This window comes from Xenopus tropicalis, chromosome 4 (genome assembly GCF_000004195.4).
Source record: "Xenopus tropicalis strain Nigerian chromosome 4, UCB_Xtro_10.0, whole genome shotgun sequence".
Lineage (NCBI taxonomy): Eukaryota > Metazoa > Chordata > Amphibia > Anura > Pipidae > Xenopus > Xenopus tropicalis.
Genome location: NC_030680.2, coordinates 149,968,080 through 149,989,788, shown reverse-complemented (window position 1 = coordinate 149,989,788; position 21,709 = coordinate 149,968,080). Strand labels below are relative to the sequence as shown.

Sequence of the window (21,709 nt, the reverse complement as noted above, 5' to 3'; positions counted from 1 at the left end):
GGACAGACGGCTGCATTTTTTCCCAAACTCTGTCTGACTGGCGGTTTTCCGTTTGTTCATCATTACTGTGATGGGAACCCGAATGTTCCATATAATTACACAGAGCTCGTTACCTTTCAGTTCATTCTCTCGACTTTGTATTAATCGTTATTACCCCAGGGACCGGTCCGATTGCCATCTTGGAGTCAGAAAGGAATTTTTTCCCCTCAGGGGCAAATTAGAGAGGCTTCAGATTGGGTTTTTTGCCTTCCTCTGGATCAACTGGCAGTTAGGCAGGTTATATATAGGCATTATGGTTGAACTTGATGGACGTATGTCTTTTTTCAACCTAACTTACTGGGGCTGATTTACTAAGACACGAATTCCGACCGAATTGGAAAAATTCCGATTGGAAAACGAACATTTTGCGACTTTTTCGTATTTTCTTGCGATTTTTTCGGTGACTTTACGACTTTTCGGAAATTATCGCGACTTTTCCGTTACCAATACAATTTGCGCGAAAAAACGCGAGTTTTTCGTAGCCATTCCGAAAGTTGCGCAAAATCTTGCGATTTTTTCGTAGCGGTAAAACTTGCGCAAAAAGTCGCGCCTTTTCCGTAGCGTTAAAACGTAAAAGGCGCGATGTTTCGCGCAAGTTTTAACGCTACGAAAAATCGCAAGATTTTGCGCAACTTTCGGAATGGCTACGAAAAACTCGCGTTTTTTCGCACAAATCATATTGGTAACGAAAAAGTCGCAAAAATTTTCCGAAAAAAATCGCAAAATACCGATCATTACGAAAAAAACGCAATCGGACGCATTCGGCCCGTTCGTGGGTTAGTAAATGTGCCCCACTGTGTTACTATGTTACTATGTTATACAGATGAGAATTATAATGGCCCCGTTAATGCAGATCCCAAATGAAAGAATTAAACGGCTCAGTAAACATCACAGTTTCCCTTCCCACTCATTAATGAAATTCCTGAAAAAATAATGTTCGGGTCAAATCCGCAAGTTCCTAACGATCAAACGGCTCTTGTTTAACCCCGCTCGTTCCTCATTAGCCCTATAACTCTCCTGCCAATCACCTCCTGCCTTATCTGTCCCTCTGGCCCAGGTTCAACTCCCATCAACCCATTGGCCTACTTGGCTCTCTACCAGCCTCCTTTATTCCCCATTCCATAAGCTCCTCCCCACATCCATGTGATGCACCTCAGCTGTCAGTACAATAAACCCCATATTCCTAGGTCAGGATTAAGAATTCAGAATTCTGGACTTTCTAGAAGATTTTGATCCAAAAAAGTGATATAGACTTCTCTAGAAAAAAAAGGGCAAGAATTTTGCACATTTGATAAAATCCTTCAGCTTCACAAATCTTTGTGATTTTACACAGTTCCACGGACTCCGGCAGCCGATTGGCTCGTCTGGAAATCACTGCAAAACGGCAACGAGAGATTCAGGGAAAAAAGGGGAGAATTTGTTACTTTAGAAATAAATCAGGATGATTAATAGGTTTATAGGGAAACATTTTTTCTTTCAAAATTTTGAAGCAAATGGAGAATTTTTGAAATTGTGTTCTAACGTTATTTTCACGTCCCCCGTACATAAGGGCAATACTGGAACTTCTGCAGCCGTTATGGGAAACTTTATTGGAAAATACCGGGAATATTCAGGAATTCGATTAATACGTAGCGGATGTTTTATTGAAGGGTTTCCGATGCCTCGGGACCTGGTACTGACCCAATAGGAACTGGTTGGAGAGAAAAACACTTACACAATTCACTACAATAAAAAAATGAAAAAAAAACCCCAAAATGAAATGTTTAATATGTACAGGATAGAAATTAAAAAAAAGAAACGCAACATTTTTTTAATTCAAAAAATTGTAAAAAAAAGAATTGTTTATTAATTTATTTTCATTTCATTTGTTTCATTTTTTTCTTGTTTATTAATTATAACCAGAATCTGACAGTCTCTTGCCCTGTTATATACACATACTGGATCTCTTTTTCAAAACCCATTACCCAGAAAGCTCTGAAATTCAGCAGTAACATTTCCCAGTTTTCATTTGTAATAAATCAGTAAATTGAACTTGATGACGACTAAACCACATAAATCCAGTTCAGTTTAAATTAAAGAGGGAAAGGGTTATTTATACATTTTTGAATTTTTGAATTTTAGAATTTTTTTCTTTCAAAAAAGAATTGACTTGAAATTGATTTGAGAAATGGCAAAAATGTTGCGTGTCAAAAAAACATTGACATGGACAATTTTTTGTTCTATGGCAAATTTTTTACAAGGTGAATTTTGATTGCAATCACCACATTTTTGAAGCAATTGCTACTTTTTTCTTGCAACTTTTTTGATTTGGTCACAACTTTTTTATGCATGCAACCTTTTTTACGCAATCGCAACTTTTTCCTCACAACTTTCTTTCATGTGGGTGAGACTTTTTTGCCACGATTGCGACTTTTTCCCTGCAATTTTTTTGACATTTATGACTTATTGACGCATCTGACTTTTTTTTTACTGCAACTTTTTTGGTACGATCACAACTTGTTTGCTGTACCGCAACTTTTTTTGACCCGATCACCACTTTTTTGAAGCAGTCGCAACTTTTTCCTTGCAACTTTTTTGACGCACGCAACTTTTTATGACTCGGTCGCAACTTTTTTGACACAATTATAACTTTTTTTATGCCCGTGACTTTTTTTGGACTCGACAGCAACTTTTTTGACGCAATCACAACTTTTTTCCTTGCAACTTTTTTGACGCACGCAACTTTTTTTTTACTCAACCGCAACTTTTTTTGACGTGATCACCACTCTTTTAAAGCAATTGCTACATTTTCCTTGCAAATTATTTGATACATGTGACTTTTTTTGACTCGACTGCAACTTTTATGACGCAATTGCAACTTTTTCCTCACAACTTTGACTTGACTGCAACTTTTTTGACGCACGCAATTTTTTTTTTACTCGGTCTCAACTGTTTTTGATGCAATTTTTTGACACACCCGCTCCATTTTTGACCCGACCACAACTTTTTTTTCCCGCACAAACCCCGCCAATGGCAAAATGCAGAATTTAGCCGCAAACATGCCAAATAATTCCGCTGATCATTCCCTTTGGGCAGTTGAGTGAAATCCTGTACAATAATAGGAATAAATATATAAAAATAATAACAGTTCGGCCTCTTTTACTAAAAAGTGAAATAAATTGTTTTATTCGCTGCTCCCCAATCCAACGCAGATGGTTTTCCTGCCTCACAATATTCATGGGAGAACATTACAGATATTAAACTTTAATGTTAAATACAGAAAATTAGTTATTAATTGTCAATGTTTGAATGCCCTGGACATTTCATTATCTCGCATCTGGTGGGCTGTAACGGGGGGGGGGGTTCCCTCTCTGCAACCGCAGCATAAAATCTCCCCGTTAAATGTTCTCCGTCTAATGAACTTGTGATTCCGCAGCCAAGAGATCTCCAGTTGAGAAAGTCCAGATAATCGGGAGGACGGACTTGTACAATATATATATAATGTTTTCATAATTTGGCCGAGCGCAGAATCCATAATATAAATCACGCGGAAGGGAAGGATTCAGCCAAAGGCCATTGTTCTGGGAGACGTGAGAAGAAAGCGAATCCTCGTGTCTCGTTAGCGAGTCCCAGAAACGCTCGCGGCGACTACTGTACGGAGAAACCGGCGCTCAATAACCGGCTTTGCGCTGTAATAAATAAGGACATTTTCTAAATTCTGATTTATGACATTAAGCAAAAAAATAATGAGTAACGGGAGCCGATTGTGTAACAGCTCTGCACAATGACATTGTCCTGGTCGGAGCCCAAGGGGAGGGGGCGACGGGGGAATCAGCAGATGGGATCTAAATTCCCATAGTTTTATGAATGATAAATCCATCACCTTCGTGGCTTTTTTCCTTCTTTAAAAGCATTCCTTTCCTTCAAACGAGCGTTCCCTAATTGTAGAAAATGAGGGCTCCGTGCCTTGGAAGCTTTGGCTTTTATCTTTATTATTATTAGTATTAAGGGCACTTCTTGGACTTTAAAGAGGTTGTTCACCTTGGAGTTAACTTTTAGTATAATATAGAGACAATCAGTGGGAGTTATGTCTAGTTTGGAATTTCAGCAGCTGTCTGGTTGCCAGGGTCCAAATGACCTTAGCAACCAGGAAGAGAAGGGAAGAGACTGGAATATGAATAGTAAGAACCTGAACATATAAATTAGTAATAAAAAGTAACAATAACAATAAAACTGGAGCCTCACAGAGCAATAGGGTTTGACTGCCGGGGTCAGTGACCCCCATTTGAAAGCTGCAAAGAGAAGAAGAAGGGAAATAATTAAAAACATAAATAATTAAGACCATTTGGAGAGTTGCTTAGATTTGGCCATTCTACAACATACTAAAAGTATGCAAATCCATAGCCATAAAGCAAGGCAGGACTGCTGCTTACAATGGGGGGATCAGATAGGATCTGTGCCACTGTGACAGAATGCTCTGTTATACAGATAGCTAGAATCTCAGCCATAAAGCAGGGCAGGACTGCTGCTTACAATGGGGGGGATCAGATAGGATCTGTGCCACTGTGACAGAATGCTCTGTTATACAGATAGCTAGAATCTCAGCCATAAAGCAGGGCAGGACTGCTGCTTACAATGGGGGGATCAGATAGGATCTGTGCCACTGTGACAGAATGCTCTGTTATACAGATAGCTAGAATCTCAGCCATAAAGCAGGGCAGGACTGCTGCTTACAATGGGGGGGATCAGATAGGATCTGTGCCACTGTGACAGAATGCTCTGTTATACAGATAGCTAGAATCTCAGCCATAAAGCAGGGCAGGACTGCTGCTTACAATGGGGGGGATAGGATCTGTGCCACTGTGACAGAATGCTCTGTTATACAGATAGCTAGAATCTCAGCCATAAAGCAGGGCAGGACTGCTGCTTACAATGGGGGGGATCAGATAGGATCTGTGCCACTGTGACAGAATGCTCTGTTATACAGATAGCTAGAATCTCAGCCATAAAGCAGGGCAGGACTGCTGCTTACAATGGGGGGATCAGATAGGATCTGTGCCACTGTGACAGAATGCTCTGTTATACAGATAGCTAGAATCTCAGCCATAAAGCAGGGCAGGACTGCTGCTTACAATGGGGGGATCAGATAGGATCTGTGCCACTGTGACAGAATGCTCTGTTATACAGATAGCTAGAATCTCAGCCATAAAGCAGGGCAGGACTGCTGCTTACAATGGGGGGGATCAGATAGGATCTGTGCCACTGTGACAGAATGCTCTGTTATACAGATAGCTAGAATCTCAGCCATAAAGCAGGGCAGGACTGCTGCTTACAATGGGGGATCAGATAGGATCTGTGCCACTGTGACAGAATGCTCTGTTATACAGATAGCTAGAATCTCAGCCATAAAGCAGGGCAGGACTGCTGCTTACAATGGGGGATCAGATAGGATCTGTGCCACTGTGACAGAATGCTCTGTTATACAGATAGCTAGAATCTCAGCCATAAAGCAGGGCAGGACTGCTGCTTACAATGGGGGGATCAGATAGGATCTGTGCCACTGTGACAGAATGCTCTGTTATACAGATAGCTAGAATCCCAGCCATAAAGCAGGGCAGGACTGCTGCTTACAATGGGGGGGATCAGATAGGATCTGTGCCACTGTGACAGAATGCTCTGTTATACAGATAGCTAGAATCTCAGCCATAAAGCAGGGCAGGACTGCTGCTTACAATGGGGGGGGATCAGATAGGATCTGTGCCACTGTGACAGAATGCTCTGTTATACAGATAGCTAGAATCTCAGCCATAAAGCAGGGCAGGACTGCTGCTTACAATGGGGGGGGATCAGATAGGATCTGTGCCACTGTGACAGAATGCTCTGTTATACAGATAGCTAGAATCCCAGCCATAAAGCAGGGCAGGACTGCTGCTTACAATGGGGGGGGGGGATCAGATAGGATCTGTGCCACTGTGACAGAATGCTCTGTTATACAGATATATATATATATATATATTAGAACCAATAAAACCCATTTGTGGCTGTTCGGATGATAACAAATAGCCTATCTGATCTCATGGAAATTTCAGCCATGCAGATCCAACACGGGTTAGAATTTAAACAAAAAAACACAGCACTGTTTATTAACAGAGTATTAAGCAATGGAAAGTTAAACCGTCAGTGTCATAAATGATGTTGTTACACACACACACAGATACTAACTCTGCAGCTTTCAAATGGGGGTCACTGACCCCGGCAGCCAAACCCTATTGCTCTGTGAGGCTCCAGTTTTATTCTTATTGTTACTTTTTATTCCTTATTTTTCTATTCAGCCCCTCCCCTATTCATATTCCTGTCTCTCGTTTAAACCACTGCCTGGTTGCTAGGCAAGACCCTAGCAGCCAGATTGCTGCTAAAATAACAAATGGTGAGCGGCTGGGCAAAAAACTGAATAAGTGAAAAACCATAAAAAATGAAGACCAATTGCAAATTGTCTGCCCCGCCTCTATGCCTTAAGCAGACAATTACTTAACTTTTAATTCAGCACTTCTGCCCTCCCCACTTTCCCCCTCCCCCTAGCCTGGGCATCAGGTCCCCCATTCTGGCATAACTATTATTATGATGGAGAGACTAATATTCGAAGACAATTTGCAGTTGGTCTTCATTTTTTTTTTATTATTATTTGTAGTTTTTTTAGGTATTTCAATTTTTATTTAGCAGCTCTCCAGTTTGGAGTTTCAACAGCTGGTTGCTAGGGTCCAAGTTACCTTAGCAACCCGGGAGTGGTTTGGATGAGAGGCTGGTATATGAATAGGGGAGGGGCTGAATAGAAAGATAAAGAATAAAAAGTAACAATAACAATAAAACTGGAGCCTCACAGAGCAATAGGGTTTGGCTGCCGGGGTCAGTGACCCCCATTTGAAAGCTGCAAAGAGGCAGAAGAAGAAGGGAAATAATTCAAAAACTAAAACACAAAAATAATTAAATTCTGAGACAGTTTGCAATTGGTTGCTAGGGTCTTCTTTACTTTAGCAACCAGGCAGTAGGTTGAATGAGAGGCTGTTATATGAATAGGGGAGGGGCAGAATAGAAAGATAAGGAATAAAAAGTAACAATAACAATAAAACTGGAGCCTCACAGAGCAATAGGGTTTGGCTGCCGGGGTCAGTGACCCCCATTTGAAAGCTGCAAAGAGTCAGAAGAAGAAGGGAAATAATTAAAAAACCATAACAAATAAATAATGAAGACCAATTGCACAATTGCTTTATTTGAAATACATTTTTATTCTTTTGTGTCAATTTATCCGGCTTTAAAAAACCATCCGGCGTCTCCCCGGGACGGGTCCCCTTACAGCTCCGTCGTTACGTTTTCATTTCAGTTCCGAGTTGGTTTCTCACGAGACACTTTAGACGGGTCGGAGGCCGCGGGGGGGGGGGGAGAGCGTTGCACTCACAGAGGGACATTCGCACGCGGATTCCTCTCCATTAAAGAAAATAAAAAAGCGAGAGCGAATGTGCGCCATGCACAGTGACTGACTGCCGGCCCCGTGACAGCCCCGGTGACAGTTTGCTTCGTCGCATTCGCTCTCATTCAACAAGAGACGGTTTTACCCAGCGCGGAGAGTCGGAATGTGGCAGGAAAGGGCCCTAAACCGAAAATATGTGGAACATCGGAGAGCAGTGAACTCTCAGGCAAAGGGGAAATAATATTATTTGGGAATTTGATTTGGGAAAGTCTCGGAGCGCCGAGAACAATCCCCTCATTGTAACCCAGTCACGTGGCGGTAATCTCATTTAGCGCTCGGGAAATATCTACGGTTTCATTTTCTCTTCACCCAAACAGGGATAAAGAATAAGGAGAGTAAAGGGGAACCTATCACTGCTATATTGTTATTCCGCACCAGAGGCGTGGCCTAATAGAGCCCCCATTCCAATTGGGGGGAACAATAGTTCTTTTTTTAAAAAACAAAACTCCCCCCACCTGTGCTGGGTTACCTGCACCGGGAAGGGGGGGGGGGTAGTTCCTAATGCGAGCGGCCATGTTGGTTGGCACACAGGTATGTATGTGTGTGTGTATGTATGTATGTATGTATGTATATGTTTATTTATAAAGTGCTACTTATGTACGCAGCGCTGTAGAATACATTAATACAAACAGGGGGTTAATAAGATAATAATAGATAAATACACAGTATAACAATAAATACAGATAAATACAAGATACAGTTACAATAAGTTAAGAGTCAAAGGCACAAGAGGATGGAGGTCCCTGCCCCGTAGAGCTTACAATCTATATGGGAGGGTAACTCACACAGGTGCATATTAAGTGGATCTCCCCGCTCACTATGCGCTTGCACCTGATGTAGGAGCAGTGAATCTGTCCCGTTTCGCCAGAAAATTCACAAAACGGTGATAAATCTGCAAAATGCCTTTGTCGTGCAAATTTTATGTCACACGTGCCTTTTTTTGACACGCAACAAATTTTTCCGTGGCGGATTTTCGGTGACGTTCCGCAAGACAATTCGCTGCAAATCAGGTTTGGACTGGGGGGTGCAGGGCCCACTTGGGCTCCCGCTCCAAGGGGCCCCCCTGCCAGCCGTGTCCCCTAACCCCTACAGCCCCACAGGGTTTCACTTCGCCGAAAAATGTTGCGCATCAACAAAAATTGTCACCTGCGACTATTCTTTTGTCGTGCGGCTATTCTTTTGTTGCAAGGCTATTCTTTTGTCGCGAGGCTATTCTTTTGTCGCGTTGCTATTCTTTTGTTGCCCGCAGCTATTCTTTTGTCACCTGTGACTATTCTTTTGTCACCTGCGACTATTCTTTTGTCGTGCGGCTATTCTTTTGTTGCAAGGCTATTCTTTTGTCGTGAGGCTATTCTTTTGTCGCGTGGCTATTCTTTTGTTGCCCGCAGCTATTCTTTTGTCACCTGTGACTATTCTTTTGTCACCTGCGGCTATTCTTTTGTTACCTGCGGCTATTCTTTTGTCACCTGTGACTATTCTTTTGTCACCTGTGACTATTCTTTTGTCACCTGCGGCTATTCTTTTGTCGCACGGCTATTCTTTTGTGCCCGCAGCTATTCTTTTGTCGCCCGCGGCTATTCTTTTGTCGCCCGCGGCTATTCTTTTGTCGCAAGGCTATTCTTTTGTCGAGAGGCTATTCTTTTGTCACCTGCGGCTTATCTTTTATCGTGAGGCTATTTTTTTGTCACCTGCGACTATTCTTTTGTCGCCTGTGGCTATTCTTTTGTCGCGTGGCTATTCTTTTGTCGCCCGCGGCTATTCTTTTGTCGCTCGGCTATTCTTTTTCCGCAGCAATTTTTCCACCGCGAATCAATGCCTGGCGAAACATTTCGCCCATCAATAGCAAACAACCATTTGCGAAAAAAATGCACAAACTTTATAAATGATTATTATTATTTATGTATCATCATCAGTTTACGCAGTGCTTTACAGAATAAAGGGGTACAAAAGATTCACAAAATGGGTTACAGTTGCATTTGGATGAGCATTTGAGACACGAGGGGGAGGGCCCTGCTCGCTAAAAGGCGACTGAGACAAAAGGTCAGGGTAACTAGCCTGGCGTTAGAGTTCATGTTGGTGTGTAAAGTGACAGTAGATGCGGAGTGAGAGGTGAAAACCAGTGGTTAGTGAATGACCCCCAGTAAGCGCATTTCACCAGAGCCCACAAGGCTTTAGTTATTGCATTGCACCCAAGGGCCGGAGCAATTGGCAAAACCACCGCCGCCCTACGATAGGGTGTTGGTTAGAACGCATTCTGTAAAAAAGCAAATCTCGTAACTCCATGTTTATGTGCAGTGAGTTGGCTCGAGTATAAACAGAAATTCCATAAAAGTTTCCAAGCCCCGTGCCAGCCTTCCCTTCCAACCAAGTCACCATCGGCCCTTGAATCAATTTGGTGCCACCCCCCGGGGGTCCGAAACATCTCTTTATTCCAAGGACACGTCCAAGTCTACGAGGGGCAGGAATTAGAAAAAGACGTACAAGATTAAAAAAAAAAAACAACACCTAGAACATGTTGTGTTTTTAAAGGGGAACTGTCACCCTAAGAAATAATCCCAAATCCTGTTGTATCAGGTTAGTAGAGAAAAATAAACTTTACTCACGCTGTATAGATTATAGATTTCTTTTTACTTTAGTCTTGGAATTTACAGTCACAGCCAGCAGGCAGCCGCCATTTTGTGTACTGTGTTATTAAGGGAAAGCTTTGTTTCACCCCAAAATCTTTGCCATCTGGGTGATATCTAGGGAGTGCTAAATGGAAAGTAAAAGTAATTGTTATTGAAAAATCTGAACTGTCAATCATATATTGCCTGCCCCGCCTCTATGCCTTCGGCATAGAGGCGGGGCAGGCAATATATGATTGACAGCTCAGATTTTTAAACACATTTATAACAGGTATGGATGGTTTCATTAAAAAAAGAATTTGGGTTTCATGTTTAATTTTTCAAATACTTTTATTATACAGCTTTTTATGTGTGAGTTCCCCTTTAAGGATGAGATAGAGGCGGGGCAGGCAATATATGATTGACAGCTCAAATTTTTAATTACAGTTACTTTAACTTTCCATTCAGCACTTCCTACAGGGTCGGACTGGGGGGGAAGGGCCCATCGGGGCTCCCACCCCGGCCGCACCCCCAACTCCACCCCCCAGGGGCCCCCTTAACCACCAGCCGATGTCCTCCCCCGAGCGTGCGTAAATGAAACGCATATGGGGTGGAGCGGTCGGGCAGGGGGAGCACCGGCAAGGGTCAGGTCTGGGCTGCCGGGACACCAGGAAAAATCCCGGAGGGCCTCGGCTCTAGTGGGCCCCGACGGCCCAGACCCGACCCTTGCGGCGCTTCCCCTGCCCGACCGCTCCACCCCTGATGCGTTATATTTATGCACGCTCAGGGGAGGACATCGGGTGTGGGGTTAGGGGGGCCCCTGGGGGGGGAGTTAGGGGACGGACTGGCGGTCCAGACCCGACCCTTGCCAGCGCACCCCCTGCCTGAACGCTCCACCCCTGACGCGTTAAATTTATACATGCTCGGGGAAGGACATCGGGTGGGGGGTTTAGGGGGCCACTGGGGGGGGAGTTAGGGGAGGTGGCCGGTGGGGGCACCTGCAGGGCCCCTGGGGGGGAGCCCCGGTGGGCCCTTCACCCCCCAGTGCGACCCTGCCTTCCTAGATGGCAAATATATAAGATCTTGGGATAAAACAAAGCTTCCCTTAATAACAGTGTACACAAAATGGCGGCTGCCTGCTGGCTGTGATTGTAAATTCCAAGACTGAAGGGGAAAAAATAATAATAATTTATACAGTGTCAGTAAAGTTTATTTGGCTCTACTAACCTGATACAAAAAGGATTTGGAATAATTTCTTAGGGTGACAGTTCCCCTTTAACATGACGCTCTACACGAGTCTAAAGGCACAAGTGCAGCTCAAACACGCCGAGCCCTAACCTTGCCTGAGATATTATCATCGCCGGGTAATGGAATAAACATTGTGCGTCCCCTCCAGGTTGGAAAATGTGCAAATTTCTTTGTTTCGCACACAATTCCTCCTGTTTTGACTTTTGTAACATGAAAGAAACAGGAAAAAAAAAAAAAGAGACAGACTTTGCATGAAAAATTTGCGGTCTCTACAGACATTTTGGAGCAGTCGCTATGTACAAAACCACAATATTTACTATAAAGTTAGACCTGACATTCCTTTCGGCGAGGAGACGTTACCAGCCCAGTTCACACTTTTATAAGCTGCAGATGCTACGCAAACTGTGACCCGCACCGCGGGGTTCTGGGAGGAAACCACTTGCAGGTTTTTGGAAGGGCTATGAATAAATTAGTATAATGAGATACTGTCTGCCAATTATTATGGGGCAGCGATCACGCTAAGTCTGTTGTTCTTCTACAGTCCGTACCTGGCAATGTAGTCTTCCTAGGGCAGTGGTTCTCAACCTTCCCAATGCCATGACCCTTTAATACAGTTCCTCGTGTTGTGGTGACCCCCAACCATAAAATTATTCCTAAGACCATCGGAAATATGTGTTTTCCGATGGTCTTAGGCGACCCCTGTGAAAGGGTCGTTCCCCGACCCCCAGGTCCCCAACTCCCAGGTTGAGAACCACTGGTCTAATAAGACATTCTTGGCACAGTAGGAAATGTAAGTCTTCCCAGCTGGAATATCCATATTATATTCATTAGGTCATGGTGGAGCAGGTTCTGGTTAGTAGGTAGACCCCAGTATCTTCACACAAGTCCTTCACTCTAATCGGATACAGCTGCCGTGGATTAGAACATCTCACGAGCCAGTTGGGTTTTGGCCCAATTCAATGTAAATAATTATATCAGATGTTTCCCAGAGTCCATTGTGTTTGTAGAAGCACCAAGACTAATACTGGGATGCTGACCCAAGTGGAAGAGTTTGGCTTGCCCATGCCAATGTCAAGATTCCACTGTCTGTCCCTGAGGAGATCCTATAGAACAGTGGTTCTCAACCTTCCTAATGCCGTGACCCTTTAATACAGTTCCTCATGTTGTGGTGACCCCCAACCATAAAATTATTCCTAAGATCATTGGAAATATGTGTTTTCCGATGGTCTTAAGTGACAACTGTGAAAGGGTCGTTCAACCCCCAAAGGGATCCCAACCCACAGGTTGAGAACCGCTGGTCTAATAAGACATTCTGGGCACAGTAGGAAACGTAAGTCTTCCCAGCTGGAATATCCATATTATATTCATAAGGTCATGGTGGAGCAGGTTCTGGTTAGAAGGTAGACCCCAGTATCTTCACACAAGTCCTTCACTCTAATTGGATACAGCTGCAGTAGATTAGAACATCTCACAATCCAGTTGGGTTTTGGCCCAATCCAAGTAAATAATTATATCAGATGTTTCCCAGAGTCCATTGTGTTTGTAGAAGCACCAAGACTAGTGCTGGAATGCTGACCCAAGTGGAAGAGTTGGGCTTGACCATGCCAATGTCAAGATTCCACTGTCTGTCCCTGAGGAGATCCTATAGAGCAGTGGTTCTCAACCTTCCTAATGCCGTGACCCTTTAATACAGTTCCTCATGTTGTGGTGACCCCCAACCATAAAATTATTCCTAAGATCTTGGGAAATATGTGTTTTCCGATGGTCTTAGGCAACCCCTGTGAAAGGGTTCGACCCGACCCACAGGTTGGAACCGCTGGTCTAGGGGAACGCTAAATAGTAACTACATCTGTAGTCATCTACATCTCCAACTAGTATCATCTAGCAGCATTGTACCCCACTGAGTACCAAGAGCCCCTTTGTCGGCATTGATACTGTATATATGAGCCCACCCGTATGAGTTTGAGCTTGGCCAGAAAACACACAGGTCAATTTATCAACCACTGTCAACAGACTTCATTGTCATTTGGGTTTCAAGATATAAAGACTTGTTGGTTTGGATTAGAGCAGGGATCCCCAACCAGTGACTCAGGGGTAACATGTTGCTCCCCAACCCCTTGGATGTTGCTCTCAGTGCCCCCAAACCAGGGAGTTATTTTTGAATTCCTGACTTGGGGGCAAGTTTTGGTTGCATAAAAACTTTGTGTGCATCATGGCCATGGGGTAAATAACAATAGAAGCTTAAGACATAGGAGAACTTAAGATATGTCATCAAGCATGCTTGATGTTCCCATATACAATGATGATTTTGCCTCGTATTTTCCTATCTGTACTCTGTAAGTTAGCAGGGTCCCAGCTTGGACCACAGCAGAAAGTCCCGGAGCCACAAAAGGGCGTTGGTGAAGACCGGGAAGGACTGAGTGTCCCTGCTTTACCGTAAGAGACAGATTATACATCTAGCAGTCTCCAGGTTCCTGCCTAACTAGTACGTTACACACTCACAGCCATAAGCTGCATTGAGTCCTCTATCAAAAGAAACACAGGATTTCTTGTCTCCTTTTATGTCACATGTTCTTCTGTGTCACATGTTCTTCCTGCTCTCAGAAAAATCCTTCAGGGCAAGGGCACGAGTCTGCTTCATTTGCTCCTCTCTCCCCCTACCTTCTCCTGCTCCCCCTCTCATCTCTCCTTTCTCCCCCCTCCCATCTCTCCTCTCTCTCCCTCCCATCTCTCCTCTCTCTCCATCCCATCTCTCCTCTCTCCCCCTCCCATCTCTCCTCTCTCTCCATCCCATCTCTCCCCCTCCCAACTCTCCTCTCTCTCCATCCCGTCTCTCCTTTCTCCCCCTCCCATCTCTCTTCCCCTCCCATCTCTCCTCTCTCCCCCTCCCATTTCTCTTCTCTACCCCTCCCATCTCTCCTCTCTCTCCCTCCCATCTCTGTGTAATCTGAGCTACCAAGCTAAAATGGCAGCTGCTATGTTAAACAAACAGAGGGAGCCCCTAGGGCTGTTACTCAGGCAGGTAAAGCTTTCGGCAGAGTAAATATAGGGTTCTAGGTGGCACTATTGTGACTAATTTATGGGCAATAAAATGCCAAAATGCCTTTCCTTCTCCTTTAAATGTGCCCAATGTGTGAATGTGTGAACAAACTGGGTTGCATTTGGTTTGAATGACTGCAGTTTAGTTGGACTCGCCTGTATTTAGTAGGAATTTACATCTCTGATTCCCGGAGTATTTAGACAAATCTGTACATCATCGCAGCGCTGCTGACATAATGGGCCTGGAGCTAATTTCTCACTATTCCGCGCGCCTGGGAAACGTGAGTGATGCGGCCGGTCACATGTCAGTAACAATTGCGCTTATTTTGACATTCGCCAGGCTGCCCTTGACTCCATCTTGGCGGAACGTTGCTGAAACGTATTTAACGGTCAGGTTCCGAGCGATCAGCAGGCCGGGGGAGACGCCGATGACAAGCCGAGCCCTTTGATCAGCAGCTCATTCCACAATCCGCACAGATTGGCTTCTAAACATTTCATAACAATGTAATCAACATAATGTGGGAGAATTATCACCTACACAACTCGGCTACAGCCGCACAGCTGCCCAAACGCCCAACTATCAGACTCTATAGAGGCGAACATTCTATAAAACGAGAGGCCACGCGAGCCTGAAGCTCCCGGAGGAAAGTCCATATCAGGGCTCATGTATGAACGTAAGGGCAGGGAGCAAAGGGCAGTTTTTCCTTCTCAATTTGACATTCATTTTTGCCCACAATGCATCACTTTTACCCTGCTATTCCTGTGTCATTGTGGCCAATTGCTGAGCTGTGTCTGACATATCTACAAACACAATTTTAATGACAAATCGGACTCAACTGCATCCAAAGTTGGAACGACGCCATTTCTGCCACTTGGAGTTCTCATGGTGTTTGTGCCCCACTGGGTGCAAGTCTTCTGCCCCCGCTGATAGAGCCCAAAGCTTGAAGGTGGCAGTAGCTCTAGGGTTGCCCGGCATCAATAGGCACAGCATTTGTTCAAATGAAAAAGGTGTCATAATTATCTACTGCAATTGGGCGATTGGGTGGTTGGATGGAATGTGCCTTCAAAGCTAAAGTATTGGTGGGCAGTATGTGGGTGTGTATGGGTGGGCAGTATCTGGGGGCAGTGTCTGGGTGTGTATGGGTGGGCAGTATCTGGGGGCAGTGTCTGGGTGTGTATGGGTGGGCAGTATCTGGGTGGGCAGTATGTGGGTGGGTATGGGTGGGCAGTATGTGGGTGGGTATGGGTGGGCAGTATTTGGGGGCAGTGTCTGGGTGTGTATGGGTGGGCAGTATCTGGGTGGGCAGTATGTGGGTTGGTATGGGTGGGCAGTATCTGGGTGGGTATGGGTGGGCAGTATCTGGGTGGGTATGGGTGGGCAGTATCTGGGTGGGTATGGGTGGGCAGTATCTGGGTGGGTATGGGTGGGCAGTATGTGGGTGGGTATGGGTGGGCAGTATGTGGGTGGGTATGGGTGGGCAGTATGTGGGTGTGTATGGGGGGCAGTATGTGGGTGGGTATGGGTGGGCAGTATGTGGGTGGGTATGGGGGGCAGTATGTGGGTATGGGGGGCAGTATCTGGGTGGGTATGGGTGGGCAGTATGTGGGTGGGTATAGGGGGCAGTATGTGTGTATGGGGGGCAGTATCTGGGTGGGTATGGGGGGGCAGTATCTGGGTGGGTATGGGGGGCAGTATCTGGGTGGGTATGGGGGGCAGTATCTGGGTGGGTATTGGGGGCAGTATCTGGGTGGGTATTGGGGGCAGTATCTGGGTGGGTATGGGGGGGCAGTATCTGGGTGGGTATGGGGGGGCAGTATCTGGGTGGGTATGGGGTGGCAGTATCTGGGTGGGTATGGGGGGGCAGTGTCTGGGTGGGTATGAGTGGGCAGTATGTGGGTGGGTATGGGGGGCAGTATGTGTGTATGGGGGCCAGTATATGGGTGATCATTACATGCTCTCGTGGATCTGAGGAAGTTGCCCCCCAGGTCTGTCTAATGAATGTATTTCTCTTCCATGTGTTTCAGGATCAGAAAACAAAAGCAACGTAGTGACGGCCAGCACCGCCATTCAGCTATTGGACGACAGGAAATCCCCCGTAGTTGCGGGTAAATATCTGTTATAACTTGTGCCTTTTGCTGCTCATGTCTCCCCCGACGGGCGATGAATAATGGTGTCAGGCCCCAAATATCCAGGTACCGTGGGATTTGTGTGATGTTGAGCCAAAAGCATCCGATGCCCCAGAGATTCCGACACCCACAGCCGGGGGGGGGGGCTTAACCCACGGGGGGGCTGAACCCCACACATAGGGATGTTGTCATCGAGCGAAGCCTTTCATCCTGGGGAACAATCACTCATTTGTCCCACTTTGGTCAAACAAATACTTATTTGGGCTGTGATTCATACGGTAATCTCGCTAATGCATCACTGGCCGAGCAGCTTGCACTCAGTATTTCACATTAACTGTTTATATTACACCACAAAACAAGGCAATTGATTGGTCCCCAGTCATGGCCGGCCGAGTGGGATATCGTGCCTTGTGTGTCACTATGGCAGCTTCATACTGGGGGTGCACCCAATCCATTATTTGTGGGTTCGGCCGAAACCCCAAATCCTCCGTGAAAGATTTGAGCCGAGCCGAATCCTAATTTGTGTATAGAAATTAGGCTATGGAAGGGTTAAAGGAGAAGGAAAGTAAGCTTTATCAGAAAGGTCTATGTAAATACAGCCATAAGCACTCACAGAAACGCTGCACGGAGTCCTCTATCAAAAGAAACACAGGATTTCTTGTCTCCTTTTTTGTAAACATGTTCTTCTCTGTCAGACTTCCTGCTCTCAGAACTATCCTTCAGGGCACGGGCACGAGTCTGCTCAATTTGCTCCTCTCTCCCCCTCCCTTCTCTTCTCTCCCCCTCCCATCTCATCTCTCTCCCCCTCCCATCTCTGTGTAATCTGAGCTACCAGCAGCCAGAGCTGCAGCAGGAAGCTACTGAGACCAAGCCAAAATGGTGACTGCTATTTTAAACAAACAGAGGGAGCTTCTAGGGCTGTTACTCAGGCAGGTAAAGCTTTCTGCAGAATAAATATAGGGTTCTAGGTGGCACTATTGTGGTGAATCTATTGGCAGTAAAATGCCAAAATGACTTTACTTCTCCTTTAACCAAAAGTCACTTGATTTTATAGATTCGAATTTGCTGCGGCCAAACACTTGGATCTGGGCAACTCCGAATCCTGCTGATAAAGGCCAAACCTTCGCTGAATCCTGGATTTGGTGCATCCCTAGTTCATACACATTTATAACTGAATTTCTTGTAATATTGTAAGCATAGTCATGATCTCTAGTGCAAGTCCAAAGGGTAGTTTGGGCACTGTACATACTATACATAAAGGAAGGTAGGTTGGCTGTCATCTTTATATGATCCTTTCCAATCAGCACACCCTGCCAGGTCTATAACTGCTATGGACCATGTTTAAGATGTTCTATTGCATGTTATGTATAGTCCTTCCTCTGAAGATGATTGAACCCTACTGCAGGCTTCATGTGGTTCCTCAGAGTAGCTCAGGTATCACTGTTGTAGCTACACCTAGAACTATATGTCTTTGTAAAAGTAGTAAAGATGAGGAACTTATCTTGTAGGGTGAATGTTCCCCAGGGTTAAAGATAAGGAGAGGACTAAGGGGTGTCCTGCTGAAGACACCTGTCTGGGAGATTCTTGGTGTCCTCCATGGCCGTTGGGTTCAGGTGATTACCCATGTGGTATGAAGGGATATGGGGTTATGTTTGCTCCGAAATGGCCATGGGTTTGTATGTGGGGCTTGCGTTAAGCTCGGCTTAGGGATGTGAGGATGGAAGTGGGGATATGGGGGTTGAGTGAAAGAATCCCATAAGTGACCCATACAGTCTGCCCAGCTTTGTGCCTTCAGCCCAGTGGTCCCCAACCTGTGGCGCGGGGGCAACATGTTACTCACCAACCCCTTGGATGTTGCTCCCAGTGGCCACAAAGCAGGTGTTTATTTTTGAATTCCTGACTTTGGGGCAAGTTTTGGTTGAATAAAACCCAGTGTAAAGCCAAACAGAACCTCCTGTAGGCTGCCAGGCCATATAGGGACTACCAATAGCCAATCACAGCCCTTATTTGGCACCCCAAGTACATTTGTCATGCTTGAGTTACTCCCTTAGCACCCAGCACTTTATTGAGTCAAATTGCCCCCCAGTGGGCATTAATACAGCTCCTCTGAGGGCCCATCCTTAGGGCGGAGCTACATGGGGCATAAACACGCTAATAAACCAACCCGCGGTTGATTATATGTACTTTTCTTTTCCCAACATGCATTTCAGATTTATCTTGTTCACCACAATTCCCCTACTGTGCGTTTGTAATGACGATAAGTCTGCGCGCCGCCATTTCCTTAGTCGTAATGCCGCAAGTGCCACTTTCCATCGCCTTGTAGAGTCACATGCTCTGTACGCTTTCCGTATAAAAAAAAAGCCTCGGAGGAAGACATCTTGGAAAATGCAAAATGTAGTTGATTATCAATGCGCAACGCAATTACGTCACTAACATACAACGCTGCAAATACCTATATGTACAACCCATCTCGCAAGAGTTTGGCCGCCATATTGAAAATACGCTGTGTATTTCAGCAAAGTGTATATCCAAACCTGCGGATCCCATACAGTTCAATGGCACGGCGTTTCCGTCTTCTTTTTTCTGATGAAAAACGCCAACTCTTTGCTACAATGGCGGGGGGGCCCAGACTTTGTCCCCCAGTGATCTACCTTTGACTCCTCCCCCAAGACGCAGCGTACATACGCATTCCCAATAAATGCGCCGCACTTCCGCATCCCCGGTTTAGACGCGGCCCGCTAGAAATCCACGGGGGATCGACTGGTGGGCCACGATCGCCATCTTGGCCACCCCTGCTATAGAGCATATTCTATTATTATCAGTAGGGCTTTATTTCGGGAGCATTTGTGCCTGAATCCGCGCAACATAAAAACGCCCCGTGTGACCTCGCCTTTGGGGCACATGTAGCGATGGTCAGGTGTTTGCCCCCCCTGTAGGTCATGTAGTCAAATAACGGCTACAATAGACCCTTGTGCTCACTGGGAGTCGCAGTTCTACAAAGGCACTAAAGAATCCCAACAGCTGCTACAGGATATTCTGTGTTCCTTTATCAACATGGGACCCGTTTGTTGCTGAGGGCGCAGCACTAAAGTACAGCGCAAAGGGTTAATATCGCGGCGTGTAAATGTTGGCTAATCCGGGGCCCATTACGGGAGCAGATGACCGTGTAAAACAATTCCCCCAGCTCAATAGATCATGTCAGCAGATGGGGGGGCAGAACGTTCTTTCCAGAGAAAGACGAGAGTCGTGTGTCGGCCGCCGCGGGCCCCCGAGCGCCACTAATGGCCCAGAAATCCTTCAGCAGTTGCTAATAAGCCCCCGCGAGCGAGGCCCTAAGCCGGTGTCTAATATCCCCGGGAACTGCGCTTAATGTCGCCGCGCTGAAATCTGCCTTCATCCCTGCGCGGTGTCTTTTTCCTTTATAAACTTCCACTTTGCCCCCCCCTAGCCCCCCAGCCCAGGGGCCACCGAGGGCCTCATTCTCCCAATAACATTGCTGCTTTGTATGTTGTTATTGTTCTGCAAGAAACGTCCAGTTATTTTTATTGCCAGTCTGTATTTAATGGAACGAGCGGGATATGAGCGAAATGCGTCGACGCAGGAAACGGAGACGCGGCCAAGTCGTTACGCTTAGACAGGCCGCCACGGCACACAGCGAGGCTATCATCCTGAGGAAGGAACCTCACCCCTTAGGCTGCACTTAGTGTCCTTGGCAAGGATTAAATAGGTGCCGCGCAGATAAACGCACCACAGGGCACCCTCTGTTCTGAAATCTCCGGCTTAAAGGTGCGGTTCACCCTAAAATTAACTTTAGAGCTTGATATTCTGAGACAAATTGCTATTGGTCTTCGTTTTTTTAATTTCCTGTGGCTTTCAAATGATTTGGCTTTTTTGTTCAGCGGTTCTCCAGTTTGGAATTATTTCAGCGGCTATCTGGTTGCCAGGGTTTGAATTACCCTAGCAACCAGCGGGGGCTTTAATGAAAAATTGGAATATGAATAGGGGAGGGGCAGAATAGAAAGATAAGGAATAAAAAGTAACAATAACAATAAAACTGGAGCCTCACAGAGCAATAGGGTTTGGCTGCCGGGGTCAGTGACCCCCATTTGAAAGCTGCAAAGAGGCAGAAGAAGAAGGGAAATAATTCAAAAAATTTAAAAATTGCTAAGAATTGGCTGTTCTATAATATACTAAGAGTTAACTTAAAGGTAAACAACTGGGCCAAGTTACTTTAAACTCTTCCCCAAGGAACCTGGCGCTAGTGTTCCACGTACCTGGCAGCTGTCACACACTGACTGTCATCCCCTGCTGCCTGCCAGCCGCCACCTCCGCAGTTGTTGCTCCCAGTTGCCCCGTGTCCTCTGCCGCTGCCCTTTCACATACCTTTTGGGCTTCCAGTTTCAGCCGGAACCTTTACCTGCCCGGATTTAGTCCAATTCCTGAAGTTCCAAGGAAAAGGGGATTCTTGCAGTTCCAGATACAGGAGATTAGTGGCCGAGCCACACGGAGACCCCCCCTTGGGGGAAAAATGTTGATTTAAAAAAGAGGGCATAATAGACACGAGGGGTTATTCCAGGGCAGGGAATGAGATCAGGTTGAACTTGATTTATTCCCCATTTTGTCTTTGCTTCCTACAGGCTGGGTGATAATCCACCTTAAAGGTCAAGTAAATCTCATTTTACTCAAATTTTAACCACCCCCTCCCCCCCAGGGACTTAAATCAATCACTAGACATAGTAACAAAACATTGCACTGGGGGTGTGCATAGCAAATGTGGGTTTACTTGTCCTTTAATGCAGTAAAATATTATTTCAGTGGCAGAAAGTGTTGATGAAGGGAAGGGGGGGGGGGGTGTTGTTTGTGACTGAGCCGCCGGCGCGAGTAACGTTATCAGGTCACAGGGCGGCAGCTGCTGTTTGAATGTGGGGCACGGAATGTTCCTATGTATATATATATATTGTACTATAGATAGCCCCGCGCACTCGCCTGACTCGCACACTGCATTGTATCCAATCAGATTAAAGGGAAACTATACCCCCAAACAATGTCGGTCTCTATAAAAATATATTGCATAAACAGCTCATATGTAAAACCCTGCTTCATCTAAATAAACCATTTTCATATAAATATACTTATTTAGCAGTATGTG

At 45.5% G+C, this 21,709-nt stretch overlaps 1 protein-coding gene across 2 annotated transcripts in view; it reads left to right on the top strand.

Annotated features, from left to right (window-relative positions):
- The window catches only part of cacna2d3 (calcium channel, voltage-dependent, alpha 2/delta subunit 3), a 499,906-nt gene that overhangs the window by 369,698 nt on the left and 108,499 nt on the right, over positions 1 to 21,709 (top strand). For both annotated transcript variants that reach the window (XM_031901262.1, XM_031901261.1), the window contains one exon: positions 16,459 to 16,539. In XM_031901262.1, the coding sequence (XP_031757122.1) occupies positions 16,459 to 16,539 (81 nt within the window). The remainder of the gene's footprint in view (positions 1 to 16,458; positions 16,540 to 21,709) is intronic.